General features: G+C 40.5%; 1 protein-coding gene across 1 annotated transcript; it reads right to left on the bottom strand.

The window, feature by feature from the left end:
- Positions 1-829: 829 nt before the first annotated feature.
- Positions 830-22147, bottom strand: bsg (basigin). The gene is made up of 9 exons (XM_060941400.1): positions 21934-22147; positions 12020-12370; positions 10991-11159; positions 8460-8545; positions 8151-8284; positions 6371-6650; positions 2285-2309; positions 2116-2184; positions 830-1995 (listed from the first exon to the last, which is right to left on the bottom strand). Exons 1-8 carry the CDS (start codon positions 21995-21997, stop codon positions 2124-2126), a joined length of 1170 nt encoding a protein of 389 aa, XP_060797383.1. The 5' UTR covers positions 21998-22147; the 3' UTR covers positions 830-1995; positions 2116-2123.
- Between the last annotated feature and the right edge of the window lie 735 nt (positions 22148-22882).

Here is a 22882-nt window from a genome sequence, read left to right as displayed (position 1 = left end):
GCGTAAAGATGCAAATCCGAGGCTTCCATCTTTCAAAGTCGGAACGAATAGGATACGAATGTGGATGAGGGAAAAATCGGAAAAAAAATTTCTTCCAGTTTTGAGGTGAAAAAAGCGGAATTCCGCGAATTCGCGGAAAAATCACATCCCTGTGTGATGCATCACAGCCATCTCTAAAGACTTATCTTCCCCTGCGCCAGCTGCCACTATTTGCTTCAACCTGCGATTGGTTGCTCAAGCGTTGCATGACCACCTGCCTCTACATGCGTCAACCTGCTATTTCCACTGATTCTAACTGGAACGCAACTGAAATGCGAACAGATCGTGATCCACTTGTATCAACCTGCTTCTACGAAAGATCCTCTGCAACACTACCATTATCTGCATCATCGTGCGTCTACCTGCAATTTTAATCATCGCAGGTAGACACGAGTAGTTGAAAACTAGTTGCAGCCTTCCATCTGACCTGGGCATTAGTTGAGCAGCTCAACATATGGATTACTATAATTGTCAAATAGGGCTAATTACTGTATAGCAACATTACCCTGATTCAACACAACTGATGGTCTCAAATACATTAAGGCAGCAAGAAAATTCCACTAATTAGCTTTTAATAAGGCACACCTGTTAATTGAAGAGCATTCCAGGTGACTACCTCATGAAACTAGATGAGAATGCCAATTTGGAAAGCTGTCAATATTGTTCTACAATGTAGAAAATGGTCCAAAAAAATAAAATGAGTAGGTGTTCAAACCTTTGACTGGTAATGTACATCACCAAATATTTCACAAGTTTAGCACCTGATCAGTTTAAACAGCCCAGCCTGATGTTAAAATCAAACCAAAACTTTATTCAGAATGTGCAAGTCAGTAAAGCGGACAGTTTAAAATTTATGTCCAAGGAAAAATAAATTTACACCAGCTCAAAAGTTCTTCACATTAAACATGCCTTTTAAAGAAATGGCACAAATTCAATTGTGTATAGAATGGCTTCTGAATTGGTCTTAAAATTAGGTTTATTCTGGATTAGTACAGGATTCTGTATTATCCAAGTAGTAAATGGCACAAACTATTCATACTTGGTCCTTTTCAATGCATGTTTACTGTTATTACAAAAATCAAACATTGCACTTAAATAGCATCACTTTATATATATAAAAAAAAAAAAATGGGGTGGGGGGGGGAAATGAGTCTTGGACAAGAATTAAACACAAGTGGCATTCTGTAGTTGACCAACAGTGCAATTTGATATACTGCAATAACGTGGCTGGTTATGTGCTGCAATAATTAATATCTGACTAAAAATTAAGCATATACAATGAAACATTAAGGCTTACAGGGAAAAAAAAAACTGCCTAAAAGTGAACTAAATAGAAGAACCTTTTAAACAACTGGTTTGTAGTAGTAATAGACATCAAGAACAGCTCAAGACACTCATCTGTAAATCCCATGCTGCCAAATGGAGGAGACTATATATAGGCTTTTAGAATAGATGCAGAATTATAATAGCTTGGGTATCAAAACGTTACCATACATGGTTCAAATTAGCTGAAGAAAATGGCGCAGCAAAAAAAAAAAAAAAAAAAACCCACACTCCACCCACCCCAGGCTGATTTCAGAGGCAGGATGTAGCTGATCACATTGCTAAGTTTGGTATCCAAGCTAAAAGTTGTGTGGCACAGTAGAGGAAGCCAACAAGAAAAACCATCAGTTCATTCCCACAAGAAAATGATTTCACTACAATACTCTTCTACAGCAAGCATACAATCATGCATTTCCCTGCTCCCTACCCTGAAACCTGGTTTTTAAGAACACGCTCGCTGGCAGCACAATACAGAGAGGAATACTGGGAGAGAATGAAAACAAAAGCAAATCAATATTCAAGACATTTACACTCAAGCAGAAAGTGATTACTCAAAATGCAGAGCACACAATCTTCATGAGCCACACAGCAACTTCATGCTTTTCTTCTCTTGATTAGTAGTCATCAGAAAACCTACAAATGGAGCGAAAAGAAAGCAGGTCAGTGTACGTGATATGCTTTGAAGTATTGTCGTTTGATCCCAAAAAGACCTTTCGGGAACAGTGCGTGCCATTTTGTTTTATATCAACTTGCCTCATCTCTCAGTTGGAGTTTCTTTGTCGCACATTCTTGTCCTTATGGTTTGTAGCAGAGTTGCTCTTCCTGAAAAACAGCAGTGTGTTTCCTTAGTTTCCTCTTTAATTCACTTAAAAGGCCATTGTGCAAAATATTGTTAGAAGGGGAAAAATAATGAAAGACTTACAGTGGGGCTGATCCTGAGTCATCATCTAGTGTCAGCAGGAAAGCGGGGGGGGGAGGAAAACAGCCTTGTTAGACTTTGGCAAGCAAGTGGAAATACTTGTGCATCTCAGAATATTGGAATATAGTGGGGGCAAAAAAAAAAAAAAAAAAGTGTTTAATTTTGTAATTTAATTAAAAAAATAAAGGTACACTTTCATATTCTATATTCATTACATGTAAAGTGAATGATTTCAGGGATTGTTTTAATGCTGATTATAGTTTACAGCTCATGAAAAATCAGAAATCCAGTACCTCATGTTAGAATTTCATTTCGAGTACAGCAGTATAAATAGCGTCTCAATCTAGTTCAGTACACACAACCACAATCATGGGGAAGACTGCTAACTTGACAGTTGTCCAGAAGATGATTACAGACACCCTCCACAAGGAAGGTAAGCCACAGAAGGTCACTGCTGAAAAGGTTAGCTGGAAAAGATGCACAAGCAACAGGGATGAGCACAGGTTGAAGAGGACTGTCGGGGGGGGGCTGCATTCCCAATATCAAGCCACTCCTGAACCAGAGACATCAGAAGCATCTTACCTGGGCGAAGGAGAGAAATAACTGGACTGCTGCTCAGTGGTATAAAGTCCTCTTTTCAGGTGAAAGTAAATTTTGCATTTCATTTAGAAATCAAGGTCCTAGAGTTTGGAGGAAGAATGGAGAGGCACAGAATCCAAGATGTTTGAATCCAGTATGAAGTTTCCACAGTCTGTGATAATTTGGGGTGCTGTGTCACCTGCTGGTGTTGGTCCACTGAGCAACAGTCCAGTTCTTTCTCTCCTTAGCCCAGGTAAGATGATTCTGACGTGGTCTCTGGTTCAGGAGGGGTCTGATATTAGGAATACGACAGTTGTAGCCCCTTTCCTGAAGACGTCTGTGCTTGGTGGCTCTTGATGCACTGACACCAGTCTCAGTCCACTCCTTGTGAAGACCTCCCAAGTTCCTGAATCAACTTGACAATCCTCTTAAGGCTGCGGTCATCCCTGTTGCTTGTGCACTTTTTCCAGCCAGCCTTTTCAGCAATGACCTTTTGTGGCTTATCCTCCTTGTAGAGGGTGTTGACGATTGTCTTCTGGACAACTCAAGTCATCAGTCTTCCATGATCGTGGGTGTGTGTACTGAACTGACAGATGTACAGTATTCATAAAAAGTTTGAGTAAAACTCAAAATGAAATATTCTAATACTTTGAGATTCTGGATTTCTGATTTTCATGAGCTACAGTGCCTTGAAAAAGTATTCATACCCCTTGAACTTTTCCCCATTTTTCCACCTTACAACCACGAACTTAAGTTTTTTATTGAGATTTTATGTGATAGACCAACACAGAGTAGCACATAATTGTGAAGTGAAACGAAAATGATAAATGGTCTTCAAAATTTTAAACAAATAAAAATCTGAAAAATGTGGTGTGCATTAGTATTCAGCCCCCCTGCATCAATACTTTGCAGAGCCACCTTTTGCTGCAATTACAGCTGCAAGTCTTTTGTGGTATGTCTCTACCAGCTTTGCACATCTAGACACTGAAATTTTTGCCCATTCTTCTTTGCAAAATAGTTCAAGCTCAGCCAGATTGGATGGAGAGCATCTGTGAACAGCAATTTTCAAGTCTTGCCACAGATGCTCAATGGGATTTAGATCTGGACTTTGACTGGGCCATTCCAACACATGAATATTCTTTGATCTAAACCATTCCATTGTAGCTCTGGCTGTATGTTTAGGGTCATCGTCTTGCTGGAAGGTGAATCTCCTTCCCAGTCTCAAGTCTTTTGCAGCCTCCAACAGGTTTTCTTCCAGGATTGCCCCGTATTTAGCTCCATCCATCTTCCCATCAACTCTGACCAGCTTCCCTGTCCCTGCTGAAAAAAAAAAGCATCCCCATAGCATGATGCTGCCACCACCATGTTTCACAGTGGGGATGGTGTGTGCAGGGTGATGAGCAGTGTTAGTTTTCCGCCACACATAGCGCTTTGCATTTAGGCCAAAAAGTTCAACTTTGGTCTCATCTGACCAAAGCACCTTCTTCCACATGTTTGCTGTGTCCCCCACTTGGCTTCTGGCAAACGAGACTTCTTATGCCTGTCTTTCAACAATGGCTTTCTTCTTGCCACTCTTCCAAAAAGGCCAGATTTGTGGAGTGTACGACTTATAGTTGTCCTGTGCACAGATTCTCCCACCTGAGCTGTGGATTTCTGCAGCTCCTCCAGAGTGATCATGGGCCTCTTAGCTGCTTCTCTGACCAGTGCTCTCCTTGCTCGCTCTGTCAGTTTAGGTGGACGGCCATGTCTTGGTAGGTTTGCAGTTGTGCCATACTTTTTCCATTTTTGAATGATGGATTGAGCAGTGCTTCTTGAGATGTTCAGAGCTTGGGGTATTTTTTTATAACCTAACCCTGCTTTACACTTCTCCAGAACTTTATCCCTGACCTGTCTGGTGAGTTCTTTGGTCTTCATGATGCTGTTTGTTCTTCAGTGTTCTCTAACAAACCACTGAGGCCTTTCCAGAACAAGTGTATTTATGCTGAGCGCAAATTACACACAGTAGGACTCCATTAACTAATTAAATGACTTCTGAAGGCAAATGATTGCACTGGATTGTATTTAGAGGTATCAGACTACAGCGGGCTGAATACTAATGCACACCACATTTTTCAGATTTTTAATTTGTTTAAAATTTTGAAGACCATTTATCATTTTCGTTCCACTTCACAATTATGTGCTACTCTGTGTTGGTCTATCACAAAATCTCAATTAAAAAAAAAAATTAGGTTCGTGGTTGTAAAGTGGAAAATGTGAAAAAGTTCAAGGGGTATGAATACTTTAACAAGGCACTGTATGTCAATCATAAAAACAACCCTTGAAATATTTCACTTTGTGTAATGAACACAGAATATGAAAGTTTACCTTTTTGAAAAAAAAATACAAAAAAAGAATTTACTATATTCCAATACTTTGAGATTCACGAGTAATTGATCAGGATTTACATTTCCAAATATAAAAAGTTTCCAGATGACTGCACTCATGTTATATGGAAGCAAATCAGCACTCGGCACACAGTTTAACATACTCCATGTCCACTATCTTCACTGAGCTGTGGCAAGAAACCCATTTTATTAGCCTGCATATTGATAAAGGATAATTACACCCATATGCATGTAGCATAACTTGGAGTATTAATATTCCATGCACAATGCAGTTAATCATGCATCATAATGACTAAACATATGAAATATTCCACCCAGTGTAAATTTTCCATGCAACCACAAAATCCAAGACCACGGTCCATTTGATTGAAAATGTCACCCTCCCTTATTTTATTTTCACGCTGTTCTACATGGGTCTCTGAGCAGTGAGAAATACTGCAATTCACCAGCATAATCCATGCAATGAGAGTTTGATGCAGAAAGCATGCACAACAATGCTGCTAAACCTCTCCTGAGGCCTGAACTATTACATTACTTGACCGAATACCTAGATAGAGAAAAATAAATCTAGCCTGGGTTCAGGTCAGATGTTTTCAGCACTTTCATTGGATGTAACTGAAAATCAACTCATGAGAAATATAATTGTTTGACAAGTTCATAACTTTTTTTTAAAACCCCCTTTTCCCAGTAACCAATGAAAGAGCTGATCGCTATTCATCATAGCAGCAGCTACTCTAAGCAAGAAGTGCATCTGGACTTCAAAACACTGCTCCATGTCCCTAGCCTCAGTAAAACCACTTCAGCCTGACATGCAGTTTTGAACACTTACCACAATGTAAAAGCAGCAGCGAACAGAGAAATAAACAACGTAAATAAAAACACAGACCCAACTAAAATCACTGCAAATACTTCTCCAAGAGATAAAAATAAAATTACACACGTATGTACAAGAAGGGGGGAATGAAACAAGGCCAGGCATCCTTAAAAAGTATGTTTTTTTTTTTTTGGGGGGGGGGGGGGGGGGGGTAAAAAAAAAAAAAGAAAACCCTCACTGATGATGCATACATTTATCGTACATTCAGTGGGCTGCAAGCAAAATGAGTTAAACCAGGTGAATGATGCATACCGTCATTAATCTCGTCAGGCTTTCTCCGCTTCTCATAGACAAAGATAATGGTAACAAGGATAATGACCTCAGCCACAATGCCCAGAAAGGGCCAGAGAGCAGCCAAGCGGCTACGCACACGTAGTTGGATTTTGCCGGACTTCTCGCCAAGCTCATTCATCCCGATGCACTCATAGTCAGCAGCATCTTCGTTATTCAGGTTATCGATGATCAGCGTTGAATTGTTTGGTGTGCTCTTGATTGAATACCTCCCAGTACCATTGGTGTGGATTTGAATGGTCTTAAAGATCAGAAAAATATTAGTTTACATTAAAAAGGCATAGTACTGAGCATTTGCGTTGCAAATTCACTGTGTCATGAATGATAAACAGCTAAAATGAAACCAAAAATGCAGTACAACTGAACTTTCAAAAGCAGAAACAAAAAAGAAGCCGGCAAGAAGCCTTTGCCACACGTACACTCAAGCAGACTTAAGCACACAGTAAAATTGGTCCTCTGCATTTAACCCATCTGAAGCAGGGAAAACACATGAACAGTGAGCAGCTATGCTACAGCACCCAGGGAGCAGTTAGGGGTTAGGTGCCTTATTCAAGGGCACTTTAGCCCAAGGCCACCCCATGTTAACCCAACCACATCTTTGAACTGTGGGGGAAGCTGGAGCACCCAGAGGAAACCCACACAGACATGAGAACATGCAACCTCCAAACAGAAAGGCCCCTGTCGGCCACTGGGCTTGAACCCAGAACCTTCTCGCTGTGGGGCAAGTGCTAACCACTACACCACTGTGCCACCCAGTACACCCATCTCATCATCTCTAGCCGCTTTATCCTGTTCTACAGGGTCGCAGGCAAGCTGGAGCCTATCCCAGCTGACTACGGGCGAAAGGCGGGGTACACCCTGGACAAGTCGCCAGGTCATCACAGGGCTGACACAGACAACCATTCACACTCTCACCTACGGTCAATTTAAAGTCACCAGTTAGCCTAACCTGCATGTCTTTGGACTGTGGGGGAAACCGGAGCACCTGGAGGAAACCCACGCGGACACGGGGAGAACATGCAAACTCCACACAGAAAGGCCCTCGCCGGCCACGGGGCTCGAACCTGGACCTTCTTGCTGTGAGGTGACAGCACTAACCACTACACCACCGTGCCGCCCCTAGTACACCCAAATCTAGTGATTTATTTTTGAAATTAAAAAGTAGCTCCAACACTTTGAGGGCTGCTACAGCAGAATCATAACCACAATAAAAGCACTTTGAAACAGACTGTAGACAAAGGCACTGACCACAGCCTGGAATCACTGTTGTATTCCCAAAAGTACTAATGCTTTCAATCAACAGTACCATGGAGTTTCACAAGGTTAATTATCCAAGTAAAATTAGGTGCAAGTCATCAAAACTATCTGAACAATCGTCAGCATCAGTGCATACGTGCACGCACACACCCATGCATAAGACTTAAGCACACCATTTTTCGGTTAGATTTAAGACTAGCTTTTTCAGTAAAACAATGCGTTAAGGAAATTAGCTGGCAAGTTTTCAGCATTGTGCTGAACCAGCCACAGTTCTTCCACAGACTTTGACTGTTGCACTTGCTTCTTAGTTTTGCATACAAAACCCAGCAGCATTAGGTGTGCGTGTAAGTAATACTGAAATGAAGTGTCCCCTCCAACACTACTGCTGAGGGCAATATAAGGCTTTTAGAAAACAATGACTCCAAGAACTTGAAATGCAAAAGGATACATCTCGCAGACTCGACAAAAATCTCAATATGTATACCTCATCCAACTCCGTGACCTTATTCCAGAACCACTCAGTGACCAGGGGGTAGCTCTGGCACTCGCACACCAGCACCGCTTTATCATTCTCATTCCCGTTCTCAGAGCGCTTGGGGACATGAATATGAGGAGGAACTGTGGAAAGAAACATTGCATTAAAGTATTGGTTACAATCTCCAAATCTAAATATTCTACAAACTGCAAGTTTGTAAGAAACCATATGAACACCAATGTTCCATAAATGTCCAAGTTACATTAAAATGTGCTGCTCTGTGAAGCTTTCTTGTCTAACAAGGTCAAAAATTCTCACCTTTTACTTCGATGACCTTTTTAACAGGTGTCTCCGACTCAAAGACGCAAGCATATTTTCCAGAGTTGGCGTCAACCTTTTCGATACTGCCAATGGATGAAGTGGAAGGGGGGGGGGGGAGAGAAAAAAAAAAAAAGTTTTCAGTTCCAGGAGCTTCCTAAGTATTTCATATACCCAGAGGGCCCCCCAAGTCCAGTCCTGGAGCTCAAATCTAAAACCAATAATTAGTCAATGATTTTCACTCAGACACCTGAGAAGCAAATCCACAGGCTTCCATTTGTCAAGCTGCCATCACATCCTCATACAACCCCCCCTAAATAAATCTCACACTTTCATTTTATATACACGTGTATTTAATATACATCTTATTATACGTGTATTTTTTTTTTTAAATAACTACTCTCGGAATGTTCAAGTCAGCTTTTTTTTTTTTTTTACTTTTAGCAAGCCTAAACCACCCACCACACCCCACTCTCAGATGTGAAAACTATCTGTTTAACATCTGAACATTCCAGCTTCATAAAACATGGCTCAAAGTTGTAATTAATGGCATACTTCAAGTAGAGAAATTATGGAACCACTCAATAACCCCCCCCAAAAAAAGTTTGCATTTCTTAAACAAATACAAGTCTAAATATGCAAATTAGCCTGCATTTAAAAGAACGCTTGCAGCCCTTAACAAGCTGTTGCACCTGGCCAATTGAAAGGAAGCATGACCCCAAATGAGAGCTGGCAGTTGAAACAAAGGATTATAAAATTCCTTCAAGAAAGTACACTGCAACTCTGCTACAATGAACTCCTTGGGGGACATCCAAATAGTTTGTTATACCCAAAAGTTTGTAATACCAAAATGGACCCACTTGCACCCCAAACATCCCTCTTACATCAAACAAGACCAACTATGTTGAGGAAATAAGTCACTCTTCTATGCATCACGTAAAGGACACAGATGGATGGATGCAATTGCAGAAAGTGTGTTTATTTACAAACAGGCAGGTAAACTGAGCCAAAACGTAACCCGAAAGCAGAATGAGGAAACAGGTAAGGGTCAAGCGAGGCACAAACAGAATACCTGAGGCAAAAACAAAAGGCAGAATCCAAATATCAGTTTGTGTGACAAAACTAAGAAATCAGCTGAAGGAAGTGAGATTTACATCCAGAGAGGCCAAACAAAAACCATCACCAACATCTAAACAGAAGAAAATAAGGTTACAGTGGGCAGCAGTCATGGACTGTGGATGACTGGATGAAAGTGATGCTCCATAATGAATCACGAATCTGCACTGGCCAAGGTGATGCTGGAACTTTTGTCTGGTGCTGTTCTAATGAAACAAAGATGACTGACTGGAGAAAACAAGCAAATTTCCACAAAATCGCTGATAATACGGGGTTGCATGTCCGGTAAAGGACCATGGGAGATGGCAACCATTACCTCTATAGTAAATGCACAGGTGTACACTGAAATTTTGGGCACTTCTCATTCCATCCATAGAAAGTAGGTTTGCCTGCCACAGAGTGTTAAAACTTTTCTTCAGGAAAGGCAGATCAACTCCATGACATGGCCAGCAAACAGTCCCGAGATCAATCCAGCTGAAAATTTATGGTGGAAATTGGGGTGGGGGAACACGACACACCATCCTGCAAAGCTGATCTGAAAATTGGAAACGGATTGAATACTGGTTTTCCATCAGTGAAGTCCATGCCTCAAAAAATTCAAGCTGTCAAAAGCCCAAGGAAGTGCAACAAAGTATTGTGTTACCCCCACTTGATCAGGGAAGGAGGAAAAAAAAAGTTACAATTCAATTTAATATGTTTGAGGTATGTTTTACAAAGCCAGAATGTTCAGCTATTAAACAAAAATAGTTGAGTCATATGCAATTTTTTTCACTACAAAGTAAAAAGAACAAAAACTGACTGAATATCCTCCAAGAGTAACGATTCTTTTTTTTTTTTTTTTTGCCAGGGGTTGTAGTTACAACATTCAGTCTACTGTGATCCAATGAAGGAATTACATTCATTGGTGGTGGTTTAACTCTACCAGCTCTGGGTTACGTGCAAAGCTGCACAACAGCACCATCCCTACCTCACTGGGAATCAACTGGGCTACATGTTTACAACCTAATGCATAGAACTGCTTGAAACTTTTTTGCTCTTTGGTCAGTGTTCATCTAGAACAGGGGTGTCAAACCTGATCCATAAAGGGCCTTGTGGCTGCAGGTTTTCATTCCAGCCATGCAGCAGCACACCTGACTTGGCTCATTCAATCAACTGAACTGTCTTCACACAGTCAAATACTTGCAGCCACACCCACCCTTGATTAAAGGGTGGGTGTGTCAGTTGATTGAATAAGCCAAATCAGGGTGCTGCTGCATGGCTGGAATGAAAACCTGCAGCCACACGGCCCTTTATGGATCAGGTTTGACACCCCTGATCTAGAACCTCTCCCCCATTTCAGGGTTTATTACTATTAAAATATTCCATACAAGTAACATGAGAAATCTTTGAGCAGTGTCTGTGTGATGAGAACGTACGTGTACTCCGTGTAGAGCTCTGCGCCCTTCTTTTGTGTTGTCGAAATGACCTCGTCATTTTTTTCCCAGTGGTGGCCTGTGACTGGAGATGCTGGGCTGGTTAAATTGCAGCGGAGTGTGGCAGAGGTTTGGTTGGTAACCTCTTTGGGATTAACCTCAATCACAGGCTCTGCAGAGGTACAAATTAAAAAAAAATAAATAAATAAAGGTTATGCACATTAATGGGACACTTAAATGGAATTTCCTGAACTTGCTAGTAGGGAACTGCATAAATCAGACTAATCAGTGGTTTATATTAACAAATAAGCATAGAAACATCCATGGTCTAACCCACAAGACATGCCCAATTTAACATCTGACAAACTGCCTTGAAATTTAGCTCAAAGTTATTTAATTACAGAAATGTTTACTACGCATAACTACCAGTATAATAATTTCACATTTTAAAATATCACAAAAATCAGGCAAAGGTTAGGTAAAAAGTGCACAGGGGCAGGACTAAGTCAAGAAGGCAAGTTATATTAGGACTATGGGTTAGCGGGAAAACAAAATGTAGTGCTAACATACCAGTGATAGGAGAGGGACTTCAAACAACCAAGAAGTGGACTGGAATTCAGGTAATACTTAAAGGATTAACAAGTAATGCTGAATAAAGCAAAACAATGCAACATGGGACCAAAAATAAAGTGAATCAATTTACAGGCCACTTATTTTGCAGTGGCATATTTTGATCTCATAAGAAATAAATTTAACACTATTATTTAAAAAAAAAAAAAAAAACCTAGGGAGCCCTGAACACCATCCACATAACCAGCACTAAGCATACACAAAATGGAAATCTCAGGACACTTCCTGGAGCAACTGTAGTTCTAAAAGAGCATTGGTTTGCTAACTCAGGTACAGTAATATTGGTGGGCTGGTCTGTGGTGGAAGGGAAGACACAGGAGGAGCAATAGAGGGGTAAGAACTGAAATCTAAGGGGTTCACATCCTCTAATTGTAGGCTGCTCCTCTACACCTCCCCACTCACTTTCAAACACAATAACATTGGCCTGTGAGCGGATCCACTTGACTTTGGGCAGCGTCCTCAGGGAGTTGCGGTCGGGGTCATTGGAAGCACGGCACTCGTAAACCCCAGTGTCGCTGGATGTGAGATTGTAGAGAAGCAGGGTGCTGGCGCTGTGCTGGATGTAGGTGGTGTTGATGTGCACACGATCATACTGTGCTCCTTCAAATAGCTGAGAGGCTGTCTCATTGAGCTCATCACCCTCTATAAACCACCACTGCAACTCTGGGATGGGGTTCCCCATCACCTCACAGTGCATAACAGCACTGTCACCTACCAGCTTTGTCTGAGACATGGGTGACTTTATAAAGCCCGCTGTCCATAAAGGATGACGTGGCAAGGATTGATTTTGGATTCAGAGCAAGCAGTTTATTGGAATGAACAAGTGATGGTAATGTTGATGGTTTAAAGTTAAGGAAAAAAAGAAAAAAAGATTGTTAGAGCAAAGATAAGAATAACCATGCTTGTTTGGTCATTAGTATGCAAGAACAAATGCTGGCTTGCATAAATGTAGATACTACATGATACCCAACTCCATCATGGAAAAAAGTATATTTTGAAAAACAATGAGAACAGTCAGGACATGCAGTAAACCTTGAAAGAAAACATTGTGGTGGAGGGACTACGAACAAGTTAAACAGAAAAGCTCGGAGTAAAAAAAAAAAAAAAAAACCTGGTGACTCCTGACATACTTAACTTCTAAAGAACAGTCATGCCTTAGCAATATTGTTTCAGTTTTACAGAAGCTCAAGTGCTCTTCCGATGAATCTTGAATTTTTTTTCTGGGAAAAAAAAAAAAACACAAGCAAACAAAAACAAAAAACCCACACATACCACTAAAGTTTAGGTAACCTTAACCCCCTATGGAGATTTCAGTGGAACTCCTCAGACCAATATGAAGAGCAGACAACCTTGGAGCACATGCATGTCCAATTAATAAATACATTTCAACACCAATGCTGAGAACACAGACCATAAAATGTGATTTTTTTTTTTTCTTTAAGCAGAGTACAACTGTATATTTTCTCAAAACAAGTGTGGAGTCAGTCTCCTTATGCTCTCCATTATATTTCACAGATGAAATATAAAAAGCTCAGCTGTATGACTACAGTATTGGTAGAATACTATCAAGAATTTATTCAACTGCTCCAACTGGTAAACTCAGAAGCAGCTGGTGCATGACTGGATAACATTTGGCCTTTAAACTGGAACAGGCTGCATTTGTTTGACCATTACTAAAGGTCATCTTTACAGTATTATTAACACAAGGTCAGAGCTGACTGAACAAACTTACTAACCTCAAGTCATGTTGCAAAGGTTCAATTTCTCATCACATGTTAAAGTAAAATATTTATTAGCCATCGCCTAACTCATGAGCATCAAAAATTTCCTGCATTCGTCTGTAGATATTCTGACTGGAAATCGATTTATTATGAATTAAGATCAGAACAGCTGTTTATAAGATATCCGTCAAATAAAGGGCACACGCAACGCTCCTAATATGTACAATCCCTGAAATATAGCTTGAGATCACAAATGCTGGCCAGGATGTGGCCTACCATGCTTTGAATAGAAGGCAGAAAATATTACAATATTCTGAAATGTTGATAATTATCGTACTTGTATATGTCTCCCCCAGAAAAAACGAAAGCCCTAAATTCTGGCATGATAATACACAGACAATTGAGTGCCAACGGCACGAAGTGAAACTGGGGGGTGCAGGGGCATGTCCCCCTGGAAAATCTTTTGAAAATAGATGCTCTCAGGTGCATTTTCAGGATCTCTCAGATTTTAGATACATGATTATAGGATGGATTTTACCAGTGTTTCAATGATTTCTAACCTAAAAATAGTATTAAAATGTATACACATTTGAAATTTCACCGTAAAAGTTCAACATGCAAGTCAAACTGTTTTGTTATAGATTACTTAGGTATATGTAGAACTGGGCGATAAATTGATTTTATCGATTAATTCGATTTTACAGTTAAGGACGATGTGTTTTTAGGAAAATCGGTTTTCTCTCAGTTTTAACTTCCGCCACCAACGCTCCCCTCTGTGCATGTGCAGAACAGATCAGGCAGCAGGGACAGATCGGGCACCGACACTATAGCCCTCCTCCCGCGCGCTTGCCATAGACACACAAACATGGCAGCGATTGGGGAAAGCCGCAAGTTGTGCCCAAGAAAGGAGCAACTTTCTCCGTGATCTGGAATTGGTTCGGTTTTGCGGCATCGGACGCAGACCAAACAAGTCCTTGCTGTACAGTGTGTTTGATAACGGTTGCTTCCAAAGGAAGCAGCACGATTAATTTATTCCAACACCTTAAACAGAAGTATGCAGCAGAGTAGGAGAAGTGCTGCTCCCAGCGGAATGAAAACAGCCGCAGCACTAGCACACCATCCAAAGTAAAGCAAGCAACCATCCCGGACACATTTTCAAACTGTGTGGAAGGCAATCACAGACGCTATCGCGATGTTCTCATCTACAAGCTTGTTTTTTGGCTTCTTTTTGGTTTCTGGTTGCACTTTAACCCCAAAGGAGAACTTTAAGTGAAAACAAAAAAGGTAAAACTTGTTTTTAACCATTTCTTTGCCATCTGTAGTTTGATTTTTAGTGTGTGTGTGTGTGTGTGTGTGTGTGTGTGTGTGTGTGTGTGTGTGAGATTAAAATCAAATAGGATTTTTTGTGAAAAAAATATATTTTTTTCTTAAGACCATATCGCCCAGCTCTAGGTTTATGATAGATTGAAAATCTACGGGGATCCCTTAATTATCTATGATCAAGTAGTATTGTAACAAAAACATGCATGAAAATACGAACAGTGCTTTGCTCCATCTTATGCAATCCAATGAAGAGAATCGATCTTCATGACCTCCTGTTGATCACAAAGGGATCTGAACCTCAGAACTGCCACCTTAAAATAAGTTGCTGTATTACTATAACTAATGATTTAGAATGTTTCTGATGCAATTACCATAATATATGTATAACCAAGATGCACTGAAAAGAAAAGTAAGGCAACTGCATATTATAAAGTTTAAATTGGCACTTTATTAAATGGACTAGATTAAGATTAAAACATTTAAAGGAAAAGAAAACTTAAATGTATGAATTAAGTTTGCAGAAAGATTATGTACTTATTAACAGTCTCTTCATGAATGTGTTTATAAGTGTCAAATATAGCATAATTTCAAATAATTAGAGATGAAAGTGGAGCAAAGAAAAAAAAATCCTGAACTTTTGAAAGTCAAACTAAGATGGGGGGGGGGGGGGGGGGGGGACAACAACATCCCCACCCCAAAAAAATTTTAACATAACACGCAAAACTCTGCATTCTAGTGCATTTTAGTACTTCTTTTCACTAAAAGAAGTTATAACTTAAGCCTTTTTCTTTCATGTACATTAATGATTAACATGTCAAAATATAAAATTTAATTCCCCTAGTTAATGAGTAATTTTCAGGAGTGCATTTAGAAAACGCGGTGATTTTCCTGGCTACACAGTTAAATTTACTTTGGGGGAAAAGACAGTTGAAGGTAGACTCAGCAAAATCCCAAAACAGTACTGTTAAAAAGTAAAAGGTCTGTTAGAGTTTCTAAAGCTTTCAAGTTTCAACGTTGGAGACATTGATAAACGAGGCTCAATCTTTTAGTAGAGTTGTGCGTTTGCATAAGCTAAAGTGAACTAAAAATTTCCAATTCATATTTATGCGAGCTGAAGCCAATTGTTTACAGTAGTTCGTATTGTCTGTAAATTTAAACACTCCAATGAATACCAAATTTCTCATGTAAATCAGGGGCATAGCTAGGATTTTTCAGGGTGTGTGTGTGTGTGTCACACACTAACTGGCAGCCTGAGTACATTATGTAGAGGGACTGAAAATCCGCGATCACGGAAAACGGACGCAAATCGCAAAATTATGCATCTGAAACGGAATTTATTGTCAGAAATGGAATCTACACATTCTAAGCTTGGGGAGGCTGGGATCTCCCCTGCCCGAGCTATGGGCGTCCAAAGTGGGGCTGGAGCTGCCGATGGGAAAACGAAACTAAAGCCGAGCACCGTGGCTCTTCATCCCGAGGCTAGCGGGCCCTGGCAGGACTGGTTCTTTGGGGAGAGGGCAGAGGTCTCTGGCTGTCAAGTTTGGGGCGGCTGGGACCTCCCCTGCCCGAGCTACGGGCATCCAAATTCGGGCTGGAGCCCTGGATAGAAGCAAAACCTAAGCGCAGCACCACGGCTCGCCTCGGGGCGAATTACGTCCCAAGGCGCGGGGCTAGCGGGCCCTGCCCCCGCTGGTTCTTTGGGGAGAGGGCAGAGGTCTCTGGCTGTCAAGTTTGGGGAGGCTTCTTTAAATATAAACTACATTTCGAGCACAAGAGGCTGGTGCAAGCAACATTCAAACAGTTACAATAAAGCTACGCAGAAGCCTCCCCACCACCAGATACCTGAAACAATAACTTTATATGTTAAAATGTACTTGAAATAATCTTAAACCTAGTTTTCAGTGCCCAAAAAAAGCATTTGCGAAAGCATACGAGTTATTAATTGTAGCAAAATCAAAGATATAAACATCAAATAAAATATAATTTTATTGTAACAAAATGGGCTAAATGTCACAGTTTTTAAATTTTATTAGTTTTTTTCTAAATTAAATATCAAATTATCTGAAACGGAATTGAAACGGAATTCACTATCCTCCAAAACAGAATTTGCTGTTTTTTGAAACGGAAAATCAGAGGCTCTAATTATGTAACAAAAAATAAGTTACCATTGCTAGTTTTAGGTAGCTTAGAAACCGGCTCTTCCATTATTGCTGTTTCTTCCACGTTTTCTTGATATGTTCTAGAAATGGCATACTAAACTTAGCTTCAAAGCCACAAAATGCAACTTTGATGGAAAAAAATATATAATAAATTGCTTACCTCTTCACGTCGAAAGAAGGAGGAAAGTTTTGCTTGTTTTGACATGGCGAATTATTAACAAGAGGAAATACTTGTAATTTGCAACTAAAAAGACTGCAGCTACACTGGCAGCTTGACCATGCTTTCTAGTGCAAATGTGATGCACTTGCGCAGAACGGTGTCAGTCCTGCACGCTTTAGCTCGTGCACCTGAAGGCGCGCCTAACAAGCTCCAGCACGCACGCCGTTAACAAGTGGCCCTTTTCCACTACCCTTTTTCAGCTCACTTCAGCCCAACACGGCTCGCGTTTCGACTACCAAAAACCAGCACGACTCAGCTCGCTTCAGCCCTGCTTAGCCCCTAAAACTCGCACCGTTTTGGAGTGGGGCTGAAGCGAGCCAAACCGTGCCGAGTGAGGCTGGGGGCGTGAGCAGACACTCCCCTGTGCACTGATTGGTGAGGAGGAGTGTCCTCACATGCCCACACACGCCCCGCGAGCACGCTGGGATCTGTAAACACCGCAAACCCGGAAGAAGAATAATTACGAGAATTTCTGAAGCCTTATGCGCCTCGCCTCATCTATACGCTCTTGCCAGTATCTGTCCGCGTTGTCGGTGACAACAAGCCACAGCACCAAGACCAGCAACACTAACGACTCCATGTCCTCCATGTTTATTGTTTACTATTCGGGTTGTGAGACTAACGCTTAAAAGATCACTGATGTCACTGTTTGTGCTGCTTAACGACATCACGTGACGTCCACCCACTTTCGCTAACTCCACCCAATGTGTCCACCCACTTCCAGCCAGCACGGTTCAGCGCGGTTGTAGTCGAAATGCAACTCCAACAGCCCCGCTCAGCTCGACTCAGCACGGCACGGCTCAGCCCGACTCAGCCGCGTTTGTAGTGGAAAAGCAGCAAAAGAACACCTGTCTAATCAATGAACTATGTTTGGGCTATTTAAGGACTGTGCCCACGCAAGGACGATGCGACAAAGGCAAGATTTAATTAGACAGCTGCGGGAGATTGGCTTGGAAGAAGTATCTCTGAAAGGTATTTTAGAAATAGGGTCAAGCGGGAGGGGAAGACAATGTTTTTTCAAGTTCTTAACGGACACTGGTATATATAGCGGGATATAGTGCACTAAGGTGGTAGTCCTGTAGATGACAGCAATGCAACTTTTTGATACCGGCTGCCGTAAAACCTCAAAAGAAGGAGGACGATGCGAAGTATTACGCCACGTCTAGGAATGCGAAAAATTCGAAAAATAAAAGTTTCTCCATTCGGAAAACCAGAGATTTTCAAGACTTGTGTCAAATATCCGGATTTCCGGGTAAATCTGGAAGACTTTAATCTATAAATAATAATAAGCATATTTGACAGTGTGAGGTCACTGTGACCCTTTAACAAAAGAATAATCCGGAGTCGCCTTTTGTTAAATGGATCCCAGTGACATCACACTGCCAAAAGCGCTTATGATTTGAAATTCTGCTATATTTGAGACATTTGGACAACTTCACTTCGTGAGTGTTTATAAGCACATAATCTTTCTGCAAACCCAAACTAATGAATTAAGTTCTCTACTCCTTTAAAGCAGATAAATTCTCCTTGGCTTTTGCTTGGCCCAACGTTGGGCAACCCTCTCATAGTCCATCTCGCTGTCATCCATGCTGATGTGGATCAAATTGTCCAGCGAGTCTTCTCCTAGCTTATTCCTCACTGGGGCCTTTATTCCCTTTAGGCAGGAGAAGCCTCGCTCACAATCTAAACAGAACAGTCTATCAAATAAATCAGTCGGCTTTGTCCATCTGATGGGGGACAACATTGGCAGCAAATGAGATCACTTATAACGAACAGGAAAATTCCGGGATGTCTGCAGTTTTCTTTCGATATTTTTATTGGACGGTTTGAACACGTGATCTTGACATAGCCAACAGATTACAGTTTGTTTACATCATACTACGTGGACATATTACTTTGACAGAATCAACACAAACATTGGGGGGGGAAAAAAAAAAAAGACAGCTTGTTTAACACAAAAAAAATCAGTCAATATGTAAATGGATCCGTTATTTGCTCTCCTACCGGTATGTATCTAGTTACTTGTGGGTAGGAAATTTAACATATCGGTATAAATCTAAGCGTATTGGATTTTAACTAAAGCGACTAAGCGTATCGGCAGGCAGAGCAAGCGTATCAGACCCGATACGCTAAAACGCTTTGGGGAAAACCATGATGTATATCACACACGCACGCATCTCACACACCAAATTACCCACTTAAAACAAATGGCAGTAGAAAGAAAATTAAGCTACACTAATGCGCCAATATCATGCAAATATGAGCATTAAAATCAACCAGACTGGCATGACATTCAAAGGTTCAAAGTCTGTCATGTGGCAGTTAACGCATTTACTCTGTAGTAAAGACTACAAAACTCTCCTTCCCACACTGACAGCCAATTTCCAAATACGTAACTGTAACCTGACAATTTTATAGGATTACAGGAACTTAAAATGAGCACCCCCCCCCCAAAAGGGGACTATTAAAGGGATGGGATGTAGACAAAGGTCATCAAGCTAAAAACACTTTGCATAATATAACGTGCTGTTCCTCAGCTGCCGAGTCACCCTGAGAATCATGTGTTTAAAAAAAAAAAAAAAAAGTTTTAATCAGAACAATGGACTTAACTTTTCAGTCAGGAAAAAAACAAGCTAATTGTCCTCAAACCAGGTGAGGAATAAATGAATTATGGTCAACTGATTAATCTGAGAGTTTGTTTTGTTACCCAGTCGAGCTGATGTTCAACAAGACAACTCATGACACCCAGCTAGTGACAACCTGGAATGTGCATTTCTCTGTAATTTTGCATGTTAAACCCAGTTATATTGTGCGAGTGAGTTTTGAGAGTGGGTAATAGGCTGGAGAACAGATTCAATAACAAAATACACAAGATCACACACTGGGTTTCACACACACACAAAAAAAAGTCATCCCAACAGAGAGAGAAACAAATTTCAGGCAGTGAAACTGATGTTTCAACAAGATCATGTACAGCAATACTGCAGTCAGTTGCCACATTACTTTTTTCCATGATGAAAAAAAAAGGACAATTGAGTCTATACCAAATGAACACATCAAAAATGTGTCACGATTACAGTACCTCTGGCTAAACTGCATCTAAAATGACCACATCTAGGTTATTGCTTAAACAGCTCAGTTATGAAATGCAGAAAGTTCCTAATCATGTTGAACAATTCTGTAACTCCGAGCCAAAAAAAAAGCAGCACTCCCATGAACAAAATGGCAGCCACTAGACAGCCATCATGCGGACAGAATACCAGACCCATTCAGCTCTCAATAAATGCCTAAATGCTCTTGTTAACCCAATTTTCCAGGCTGCGACAAGCTGAAGACAAGGCTCGAGGGAAAATCTAATTTTAAGTCGGGTGTAGAGCTGCAACAGCATAACGGCTTCGAGCTAATGGTGTTGGTACTGTTGCCTTCTGACAACTGACGGACTCAACCTTTAACTACCACAAAGGCAGTCCTAAAATAACAGCTGGAAAAGCAACCTGATGCCAAAAACAAAACTAGGTGTCATTTAATAGCAGTGTGGAGTGTGCACGCCTGGGTTTAAGTACAGGTTTACCTCAACTGCAAAGCACACAGCCACCCCTGCCATGACCATTTCTAAGGCTGATTAGGTGGGGATTAACAGGCACAGACAATTTAGCTCTTGTTCCGAGTGGCAAAACAGGTTATGGACATAGAATTCATGATCAAGGCTAAAATACATGAATGAATAAACACTAAGCTTCCAAGTTACAGCATTCAAGCCTCACATTTCTGCTCCTTTTGTCTGGCATGGATTTCTGCACCATGGCCATTTACAGCGCTGGAAAGTTATAAAGAGCTTACACTAAACCCTTTAAAGACTGAGGCCTGCCCGAAAGGTACATTGTCCATCAGATTGGTGAGATTACTGCACTGTTAAGACAGGGCTTTTGTTTGTTTCAACACAGTGCACATGCAATTTTAATAAGAACAATTTGGTTGGACAACAATTTGAAAGAAACCAGTTGTATATGTAAACTGAAATGAGAAAGGCTTTCCAAAAGCCCATAAAACGTGTTGATTAAAAAAAAAAACAAAAAAAAACTGGCCTAATCCAGTCTGACCAAATATGTAAATGCTAACCAGTATCAAAATAAAACGCATCAGGCTGTAATGCAGTCAGTCATAAGGGTTTGAAAAGCAAAACTACTTACTAATTTCACTATATTTACACGACCTAATCTAATCTTTTACTCAATTTAGTGGAATGTGAGTTTCAATTGTAATGCAACTAATAATTAACTAACTAACATGAAGTCTCTCCATATCCTGAATTGAGGCCTCGAGTTAAATTAGTTTAGCAACCCAGAGTTTGTGGGTTTATTTAATTCGTGTTATGCATGGCGTGTTGCTTTAAGAATCACAATTTTCAATTAATACAGGTAAACAACTGGGGAGTCATCCAGACATTTTAACTAGCATTACTAACAGGTAGGAGCTCGACTAACTGACGGTCACTTTAATAACTGCGTAGAGGAATAATATTCATTAATAGTCTATCAAGAACATTAACACTGGGACGAAGCAAATAATTAAAAATATATATATAAACTTAAACAACTAATATCCTAAAATGTGTTGCTAAGCAAGTTGTTAGCTAACAAACTGCCTAGTTAGCTCACGCGAACCACTTCGCTGGCGAGAAAATCCTTTTATTTTATTCAAGCCTTAAAAGCTTTATAAAACTGTCCTATTTGATGCAATACATTACAAGTAACTCATCTACAATAAAACCACTCAACACCATGTTTTTTAAAACAAATTTAAACAGCTTGTTTTTCGCGGAAACAAACAGGCCAGTGTGTAGCATGCGGTGATGGCTGTTCAGCGATAAGCTGTGAAAGACAGCAGTCTTACCTGTCCCGGCAAAGGCCTGGTGAAAACTAAATAAAATGGCACAAAACGCCCACAGCAGCGGCATGTTGGCTTCTCACGCTTGTTAACAGCGTGTGTCGAATGAAACACTGTCGTATAAGTTTAAAAACTTTGCGTAAATTTACAAAACAAGACCGGTCAAAATTCCCTGCCCAACCGTTCGCTCGTCGTCCTCTATTTGATCCTGACGCACACGAGAGCGCGCACGTACACACAATAAAACGTGTTTACGTCATCACGTATTATCGCCATCCAGACAGAACCACAGACCGGGTTATTATGTAAACAGGCCAGTACTCTGGGTGGACTTAAAAAAAAAAAGGCTAGGTATTTGGGACACAGAAAATAGCCTTCGTGAAACATTCCAGTTTTAGTCAATGTTTTCCGATCAAATTATATATGTATATCAGAATCAGATTTATTGCTCAAGTATGTACACACACACACACACACACACAAGGACTTTAGTTCTGGCAGTTGGTGTCTCTAGCGATACAGAAGAGGGGAAAAGTGTGTGAAGGATAAAGCGGCTAGAGATAATGAGATGAGATATATATATAACGTACATTATGGACAATATAGACATCACACAATATCAGGATCAGAATCAGATTTATTGCTCAAGTATGTTCACACACACAAGGACTTTAGTTCTGGCAATTGGTGTCTCTCTAGCGATACAGAAGAGGGGAAGTGTGTGTATATGTAAGTTATGTATATGTAATATAAGAAAAAAATATAACGTATATTATGGACAATATAGACATTACACAATATAATAAATATATCAGGATCAGAATCATATTTATTGCTCAAGTATGTTCACACACACAAGAACTTTAGTTCTGGCAGTTGGTGTCTCTCTAGCGATACAGTAGAGGGGAAAAAGTGTATGTATATGTAAGTTATGTATATGTAATATAAGAAAAAA

This window comes from Neoarius graeffei, chromosome 15, assembly GCF_027579695.1.
Source record: "Neoarius graeffei isolate fNeoGra1 chromosome 15, fNeoGra1.pri, whole genome shotgun sequence".
Taxonomy (NCBI): Eukaryota; Metazoa; Chordata; class Actinopteri; order Siluriformes; family Ariidae; genus Neoarius; species Neoarius graeffei.
This window is presented reverse-complemented; position numbering and strand designations above follow the sequence as displayed.